We start from the raw sequence: 9666 nt of genomic DNA on the forward strand, positions 1-9666 counted from the left end.
GCTTCACGTGACAGCTGCTGTCTCAAGAGCATCCCACCCGCACACAATGAGACATCTGAAACTTTACAACCCGATCAGGTGTGGCCCCCCAAAAAGAATCAGCACACCTGTATGTGTGTGTGTGTGTGTGTGTGTGTGTGAGGGGGGGTTATTTTGTATAAATGATTGGGTCATTTCATGTGAAATAATAACCTTCTAAAATGGCCTCATCTGAAAAATGAGAAAGTGCCAAAAAAACGCCAAAATATCAAACAGAGTGTCAAGCCGACCATTTTCACCTTATATTGCATCTTAACTGGGCCTTAAAAATATATGTAATAAAAAAACATATTTGTAGAGAAGCAGAATCTAAAAGGATATCATTCATATGAACTAAAGACATGCAAAATTTGAAAAAATAACCCAAGAACTGTTTTTAACTCTAATCAGTGGATTATACAGGAAATATTCATCAATGACATCGTAAAAATCATCATTTGTAGCTGTGGGACCTCTGCTGGACTCTATTACTGCTATTAAAAAGGTTTTTTGACTGACCCGAGTGTTTTGTTCCGTCCAGATGTTTGCTTGCGTGAGATTGGAGCAGATGATGTTCAGATGTTCTCTGGGAGCTGTGAGAGAGGAGATCTGATGTTTGTGAATACTGACTGTGTGCTTCTGAAGGGCAAGAGTGTGTAGTGTTCAGCGACGGAGAAGACACACAACTGAACATCACCAGCGTCACAACCCCGATCTTCATCCTCAAATCACAGATCTTCATCTTCCTCTCAGCTCATCAGCCAAACCTGTGTCAGTAAACACAAAAACTCTTCACCTCTTTATAAAGTTATTTTAAGTATACATTGAATATGCATTTCAACTTTTTAAAGAATATCCAGAGTTTTTCATTAATGTAACATTTCAGAACGTTTTTTGTCTTTGCTTGTTTTTAACGATATATACAGTATATATATATATTTACCGGATGTATATCTAATTAATGTATTGTCAGTACTTGAACATTTTATCTGTCAAGCACAACATTAATAGGCTTCGTTTTTCTATTTCCCACATTAATAATGACATAGACTTATTAAAAGATGTGATTTATGACACTGACCTGAGTTCATCTCTGTTTGCCCCCATCATCCTCACTCATTCATACAGAGCTGATAACAGTCGATCAGACTTCTCTTCTCTTCTCACCCGAGTTTCCAGACACAGAGATGTATTCACAAGAAAATCTCACTGAAGGCGACAATACGACGCAGAATATTTAATTTTTGATGTTCAGTCCACTTCATTAGTCAGATTTTAATTGATTAAACACGAGATGTTTTTTTGTGTAAATCCAGGCAGTGTGGAGATCATCTCAGATTGACGTGATGTGATGAGCAGCGCGTGAACTCTTCTGTGTGAAACACTGGCTGATATGGCAAGCCGAATAAGCTTTTAATCATTCTCAGGATATGAATTTTGATATCAACAATTAAATTTTTACTAGTGAAAACTGTAATTCTTGATATCAAGAATAGAATTTCTACTGGTAACAATAAAAAAATTTGATATCTGTAATTACATTTACACTAGTAAAAATGTGAATTCTTGATATCAACAATGACGTCATCACTCTCAGTAATGTGTACTCTGATATAAAAAATAGCATTTTTACTAGTTAAATATCACAATAGACTTCAATTCAATTTCAGATATCAGAAATGCAATTCTTGTAAAAAACATAATTTTTGATATCAGTAATGGTGTGGTCACTAGTGATATCAAGAATTGAATTACTACATGTAAAAATGTCAATTTCTGATATCAATAATTCAATTTTCACTAGTGACAATGTTAATTCTTGATATCAATAATGTGCTTGTTATTTGTAAGAATAACAAGCACATTATCGATGGCTATCTTAGATATCTACAATTACTCTCAGATTTATTGATATCAGAAATACCAAATGCAACATGTTAAAATTCATTTACAGATATCAAGAATGGGCATTTCAACTAGTGAAAATTTAATTATTGATATCAGGAATTAACATATTTTCTAGTAAAAAGTAAATTGTTGATATAAAAAAATTATGGTTTTTACTAGTAAGAATTACATTTCTGATATCTGAAATAAGATTTGTAACATGTAGGAAATGAATTATTGATATCTGTCTAAGTCTATTGTGATATTTAACTAGTAAAAATGAAATTACAGATAATAAAAATATTATTTGTTACCAGTAGAAATTCAGTTGGTGATATCAGGAATTATAGTTTTCACTAGTAAAAATTTAATTGTTTTTTATCAATAATTCATGTCCTGAGATGATTAAAAGCGAATTCGGCTTGCCATAGCGTGACATTATGTTACAAACTAAACAGACGCGCGTTATTTTCATAACAATCGACATGACATGTAGCATCTTTAAGAAGTATCATATCAGCATTTGTCATCAATTATTTTAAATGAAGGAATGGAAAATTGAGGAAAATTATTAATTAAGTAAAAAGTTTTCCTTAATAAATCGAATGTTGTTGTTTATAATTTGGACAAAATGGAAGAGCCACATAAACTAGTAATATTCAATTAAACTACATCAACAGATGGGGGTCTCTGTTCAGGCAATGGCATATGAGTACAGTGTTTATTTTTAGCGTGTGTCATGATGTGCGATTCTCTGTCCCCATCCTCTTGTTACCTCGTTATTGATTCATGCCCTACACCTGTTCCCCTCTTGATTTGCTCCCTTATTTACAGTTTTTTACAGACGCTGGGACACATTTGTCAATACTTAGGTCACTTTTGCAAAACTCTTCACACAGTTCGCCTAACCAACTTTCAACTTAGCAAAGCAGTTCATTTCACATTCAAGATGCTCTACAACTACAGATTTAAAGCTCGGAACAAGGAGTTTTTGCAGTGTTTGTTGAGAAAAGTAAAATGACTGTTTATGCCTTCATGTTTTCTTAAGAATAGAAATGTGTGTCATTAATGGCAAACAATTAATTATTTTAAGTCTCTGTGAACCCATTGTTTTAACTTCTTTATTTTGACGCATTTCCGAGTGAAATGGAACAGAGCTCAGAGATGACTTACTTTTGGATGCTAGTCTGGACATAAATTCCCTTTTGTTTAACCGTGTTGGTTCCCTCAAACAAAAGCCTTTGCATTTTTCCCATAGACATTTGGAAGGTCGCAAAAAATAAACTACCGGTTAACAACGGTTGATGATGTTTACACATTTTGTCCATCGTGATCATCTTTACAGATTAACACAATATTTGCTATTCTTGAAGCCTTAATAAAATCGTCAGAAGTAAAAAAACTAACACGATGCTATAAACAGACTACAAATATAGTCACTTGATATCAACGTTGTCACCACCAAACCTCCGACAACTTTCTCAAACTTTATTAAAATATTGTTCCCTGGTAAATCATTACCCAACAATGATTGAAGACATTTGAGACGGTGTTGCATTATTTGTCAGATTTATATGTGCGATGACATCTAACGTCCCCGTCAAAGGAAGTAGTCGCCTTAAGCAACTTGTTAGCAACCGCAGTTTTAAAGACACAATAAAGGTTTAAAAAATCACAACCGGCTTAAAACTGGTGTGGAAAAGATTGAAACGTAAAATATTTAGAGGTTTGGTTTACCAACATTCATAAAAAAATCCACAGACTTTGGAACCCTAAATTCTAAAAAGCTAACGCGCTGGAAAGATATTTTTAAGTGTAAATGTTTTTTAATGATTTCTGAATTTATTCACAGATCAGAAGAGAGCGTAAGGATTGTGTGGTGAGAGAACCTAGCAGATCCGTGACATTATTGGTGTACTTTTTCTTTCATGCACCTGATAAATAATACTTAATGATACTTGATACTAAAAAAAAACACGTCATTTACAAGAAACTTAATCCATTTTGTATGTATAAACCTGTAAAAAGTTGTTGTTTAGCCCTGTGGACCTTGTTCTATACAACATTTCTTTTCTGGATCTGTTTATTAGAATTGCTGAGTTGAATCTATAGAAGATATTTTAATATTGCACATCCTGTGTGAATAACAAGCCAAGAATGTGACTAAGAATAAATAACCAACTATAGTCCTGCTCACACATGCTCTTTACTGTCAGAACACATTCACATGTCAATTCCTTCAACCGTTTCAACAGTAGCTTTCTGAAGAAATTTGCTGTAATCTGATGATTTCAACATTTGTCTCTCACTTTCACACACATACACTTACGACGTGTAGCATTTGATTTCTTTAAAAAACATGTCAAGCACTGTAGTGTCAATGCTTAAATCAAACATTCTTTTAGTTTGTTAACCTACAAAATCCATGCACTTCAAAATTAATTTGTTCAAAATGCAATGGAGAATAGCCATTAACCTTTGCATCTGAATGTTTTGATTTTATATCTGCATGGTCAATGAAACAAAAACTGACGTGTATTTTATGTTATTATATTATTATTCAATCGATATGAGCACATAGAGTTAAGTGAACTTTTTGTTCATTTGAGGCACATACACAAAACATATTTACAACTGAAAATCTAAAACCCCAACCTGCAAATGACAACATTTAGCACACATTGCACAAACCTGCGCTCATCAGATTATTAACAGATCTCTTTTCTGTAATTCAATGTTCTTATCAAATCACAGTGTGTCTTGATAAATAAATTCATCTGTTTTATATTTTTGCTTCTGAAATAAATTCTCTGCATTAAAGGGATAGTTCACCCAAAATGAAAATTCTGTCATCATTTACTGTCCTTCGGGTCGTTCCAAATGTCTTTGTTCTGATGAACACAGAGAAAAATATTTGAAAGAGTCCCATAGTAGGGAACACAAAAGACATTTTGAAGAATGTAAGACAGCAAAATTATGAATTGATGAACTTGAAGGTGAATATAAATGAAGGTAAATCAGTAGCAAAACTTGAGAGCACGTAGATTTTAATTTGTGAACTTGTAAAGTAAGTACTTGTATCTGTACTATAAAATGAAAACTCACAGCCCCAATGTGAAAACTTGAAAAACTGAAGTTGAATGTTGAGATTTGCACTCGTGGACAAAACTCACAAATCTTCTGATTTGAAGTTGCAGAAGAATTGTCACAAATGTGTAAACTGGCATTTACAAAATACATTGTCAGTTACAAATGCATAGCACATATTTACACGTTTTCCTAGATTCAGATTTGAATTGCAAACACAAATAATTCAATTATTTCAATTATTAGACAAATGTTGAAATCATGTCACTGCCGTTTCAAATCTTCCCGTCTTGACTTTTCCTGCTACTGTCGCGATAAACCGATGCAAAACTTGTCAAATTCCACTCCAGTGTTTTATTTCACATTGGGCCTGTGAGTGTTCATTTTAGTACTTTAATACTTACTTTACAAGTTCACAAATTGAAATCTACACGCTCTCACTCATTTACCTTCATAAATATATGATGAAAGAATGTTCAGTTTTAAATAAAATTTCCATGGTTTTATAACACACATTTCTGGTTTAACAGGAAATAATCCGTATACTGTAAAAGTCAGTCACTTAATCATCAACAGCTATTGCACAATTCTTAACGTCACACTGAAACAATTGTATATAAGGCTGGATCATATAGAGAAAACGATATAGTTCTTAGATTAGACAAAAGAGTTTCCGACAAGTGCACATCGGGATCCCAGAAACATGAGGACTGTGGCTCTTGTGTGTTTTAGCTTCCTATATTTCAGGTAAGCCTTTAACGTAACCACTTTCATGATACATGGAATTTTACTCACATTTTATATACAGCTACAAATTATACATCAAAACTCTTATTATATGGTCCTAGCAACCAGATTAAATGTTGTCTTGTCAATAACATTTGCTTACACCCCCCGCAGCTGCCCCAGTAGGAGTTTGGAAAATAAATTTGTTGATGATGTGTATGAATTCCTCTGGCAAAACAATGAAGATATTGCCTATAAAACCTATGGGTCAGAATTCCTGAGACAAATGGAGAGTGGCACGCTTCAGGCGGAGAAATACATCAACTTCACCTTACAGGACATCAACTATTTAGTCAAAGTGACTGAGATGTTGGGGGAAATGAGTGCAAAAGTTCAAGAGCCCGTGGACATCAGAGATTTCCTCAATGGAAGATTCCAAAGTTACAACAAGTTTGCTGAAGAAATGACCCAGCAGTATCTGTTCAAGGTAAGAATGATCATTTACACTTATCCTCTTGTCATTTCAAACCTGTATGAATTGATTTCTTCTGCAGAACACAAAAAAAGATATTTTGAAAACTGTTGGTCCTCATTGACTTGCATTGGTTTTGTGTCCATACAATAGAAGTCAATGGGGACCAACAGTGTTTGGTTACCAACATTCTTCAAAATATCTACTTTTGTTTTGTGCATAAGAAAGAAAATCACACAAGTTTAAAATGACAACAGGGTGAGTCAAAGGTGACATAATTTTTATTTGAAGGTAAACTTTTCCTTTAAGGATTATGTGTACAGTTCTTAAGCAACACATTCCTAGAGAAGTCATGAAATAACACGATGTGATGTGATTTACTCCCTCTTTCAGGATCGAAACCTTAACATCCATGAAAGTCCAGCTATGGCGAAGTATCTTTCAGATTACAGAACATTTATGAAGGATCCACTGGATTTCATCGTAGCTCTTCTGCCCTGCTCTAGACTCTGGGTGTGGCTGGCTAATGAAATGAATATACCTGAAAAAAGTCCCTACTACACCTGGAAAAAAAGCAATATGGACGGCCATCCTGAGAAGTACAGACCTCTGCTGAATAAGTATGTCAACACAAACAACAAAGTGAAGCGTGCTAATGATGTGTTCCGTACTCAGATGCTGAATGAGTATCAATTCTTTACCAGTTCTTTAGTGATTGACGGTGTCTGTACTATGCTAGACAGCAATGAGATCAAATGTTATGATAAAAATGTTTTTATCAATGTGTGATCCTTTCATTGAAGCAGAGAGATTGTTTAACATCCTAAGATGCATACTTTGCTTTTTGTGATGCGTCTATACACTGTTTTAAGAAAAGTTACTGTGATTTTTATTTGACATTGTTCTCAAAACTCTTCAAAATTACAAACGATATCTGTAGATTAACAACTGTTATTTTACCTATTGTGACAATTATGACAAATTAAAGTAATGCACATTTTAATTCAGAAAAATGACGTGTTTTCTTAAATTACATACAAATGTATGAAAAAAGTTCCAAATAAACTGTAATTCCACTCTACACTGTACAAAATGATATGTGATGTTTACTTAAAGTTGGTAAGATTGCACCTAAAATTTGTTTTATTGAAGTTCTTTTAAAGCTTATTTGTGACCCTGGACGACATGTGAAGGGTCAGTTTTTCGACACAAATATGCTTTTTTGATGTATGGTTTGGTAGAATAGGACAAAATTTGGGAAAGATAAAACTATTTAAAAATCTGGAATCTGACTGCAAAAAATCTAAATATTGAGAAAATGGGCTTTAAAGTTGTCCATCAGAGGCGCTGTGCAGATCTATCGGCTTACAGCTGTATTGACATTGTGGAGAGCAGATGAACCTGGAAGTGGAAATTCTCAGCTTTACATAGATAGCAAACTTGAGTGGTTAATTCGTACAGCAGCGAGTGATGTTTGTAGAAGTGTTTCTGGCCATTTTTATTAGAAATTTACAAAACATCTTCATGGAACACGATCTTAGTCTCTTCATGATTTTTGGCATAAAAGAAAAGTGGATAATTTTGACCTGTACACTGTATGTTGGGCTTTTGCTATATACAGTATACCCATGATACTTAAAAACGGGTTTGTGGTCACATCTGTACTAAGATACTCCGTGAATAAATGAAGTGAAATGACCCTAATGAATTAAACATAAATCACAATTTTATTTAGTTTACTTTATTAAATCTAAAACAACACAGAATCATTTTTACAGTTTAGCAAAACAGTTCAAATAATGGTCAATTGAAAAATGAAAAAACCCTGTATTATTAATGAACCAAAACCACTATAATTTATTATTGATTAAGATAAAACACCTTCATTGTAAAAAGCAAATTATAAAAATGTTCAAATGACTGACAGCAGTATCCTAATTTAAATAAAGTGTAAAAATTTGCCTGAATGGATTCAAATGACTGACAGCAACAGAGCATTAAACACTGACAGATCTCTCAACATCTAAGCATCTTATTACAATCTAGTTTGACTTTCTTTCTTTCTTTCTCAAAAAAAAAAATTCTCAAATATATGCACGTGAACTGCGTAAATAAACATTAACATTTGTACAATTAGGCTACAAATTATTTTATATGCAAATTTTTGCATATAAAAACTGAATCATACTTTACAAAAGTAGGATTAATCTAACATTAATTTAATAGGGAACTGAGTTACTTTTAAAGGGGAAAACATGAAATGACCTTTAAACCGTTAGAACAGAAGTAATGACATGTACTATGTTAGAGACGTAAATATGACACTAAACTGTGTTCAGCTTTGTTTCTCCAACATTTCCACTCATTATAGAGCTGAAAACATGTTGTGAAATACACACAGAGAGACATTTTACTTTAAATTAAACATCAAGTATTTTTTCGAAGTGAAGAGACACAACATTATAATGTATTCTTTTCAAACTAAATGATTAAATATGAATAGATTGGTGAAGTGTCTCCCTCTGCAGGTCAATGTTGTAAAGTACAGAACATGTCTGTTATGGTGCCTTACACCAATCATGACCACTAGAGGCCGCATTATCACCTTATAACACATTTCTTTATAAGGTTATTCCTTTAACTTTATCACCTTACATGTAAATGTAAAATGTTACTTGTCATATTTTGGTCAAATTAAACTGGTTAAACACATATAACAAAACAAAAACACCAGTTTATTGGTTCAAGGAAATGTATATTCATGCATAGTCATGTTTTAAAATTACTAATGAAAATGAACAGAAAATCTTCTCACACTTTCAAAAAACAGAATTATTTATACAGTTTGTGTGAAGCTTTTTAACATATTATCATTTGTCATTGAAACACATTTTGTGTTTATTTTGTATTTTGTAAAAATTAACTGTTTTTAGAGAGTACACAGAGGTGACTGAGAAATGTACCAGGCAGCATATACACAGTTATTTGTTTGAATAAACTCTTTAATCATTTATGGGATAGCTCACCCAAAAAAGAAAATTCAGTCATCATAATTCACTCTCAAACTGTTCCAAACATGTGAACATGTATATCCTCACAGTTCTCTGAATCTCAGGTATCTGATGTAAAGTTTGGTGTCTTAAAGGAGTCATGTGACATGGCTAAAACAAATATTATGGTCTATTTGAGATGTAATGCCATTTACATTTATGCATCTCTCTCTCTCTCTCTCTCTCTCTCTCTCTCTCTCTCTCTCTCTCTCTCTCTCTCTCTCTCTCTCTCTCTCTCTCTCTCTCTCTCTCTCTCTCTCTCTCTCTCTCTCTCTCTCTCTCCTCTCTCTCTCTCTCTCTCTCTCTCTCTCTCTCTCTCTCTCTGTCTCTCTCTCTCTGTCTCTCTCTGTCTCTCTCTGTCTCTCTCTGTCTCTTCTCTGTCTCTCTCTCTCTCTCTGTCTCTCTGTCTCTCTGTCTCTCTGTCTC

The 9666-nt window shown here is 33.5% G+C and overlaps 1 protein-coding gene across 1 annotated transcript; it reads left to right on the forward strand.

Annotated features, from left to right (window-relative positions):
- Positions 1 to 5623: 5623 nt before the first annotated feature.
- LOC306903703 (uncharacterized protein) lies at positions 5624 to 7323 on the forward strand. Its single transcript, XM_079473102.1, has 3 exons — positions 5624 to 5739; positions 5893 to 6205; positions 6584 to 7323. The coding sequence occupies exons 1-3, from the start codon at positions 5696 to 5698 to the stop codon at positions 6977 to 6979; spliced, it is 753 nt and encodes a 250-aa protein (XP_079329228.1). The 5' UTR covers positions 5624 to 5695; the 3' UTR covers positions 6980 to 7323.
- Positions 7324 to 9666: the final 2343 nt, after the last annotated feature.

The sequence above is a fragment of the Barbatula barbatula genome (assembly GCF_947034865.1).
Source record: "Barbatula barbatula genome assembly, chromosome: 2".
Classification (NCBI taxonomy): domain Eukaryota; kingdom Metazoa; phylum Chordata; class Actinopteri; order Cypriniformes; family Nemacheilidae; genus Barbatula; species Barbatula barbatula.

Bases quoted from the DNA above. Each gene is read 5' to 3' on its own strand.
- LOC306903703 (XM_079473102.1), top strand. From the start codon at position 5,696: ATGAGGACTGTGGCTCTTGTGTGTTTTAGCTTCCTATATTTCAG. The intron at 5,740-5,892 runs GTAAGCCTTTAA...CACCCCCCGCAG, and splicing joins TTTAGCTTCCTATATTTCAG to CTGCCCCAGTAGGAGTTTGG. The intron at 6,206-6,583 runs GTAAGAATGATC...TCCCTCTTTCAG, and splicing joins CCCAGCAGTATCTGTTCAAG to GATCGAAACCTTAACATCCA.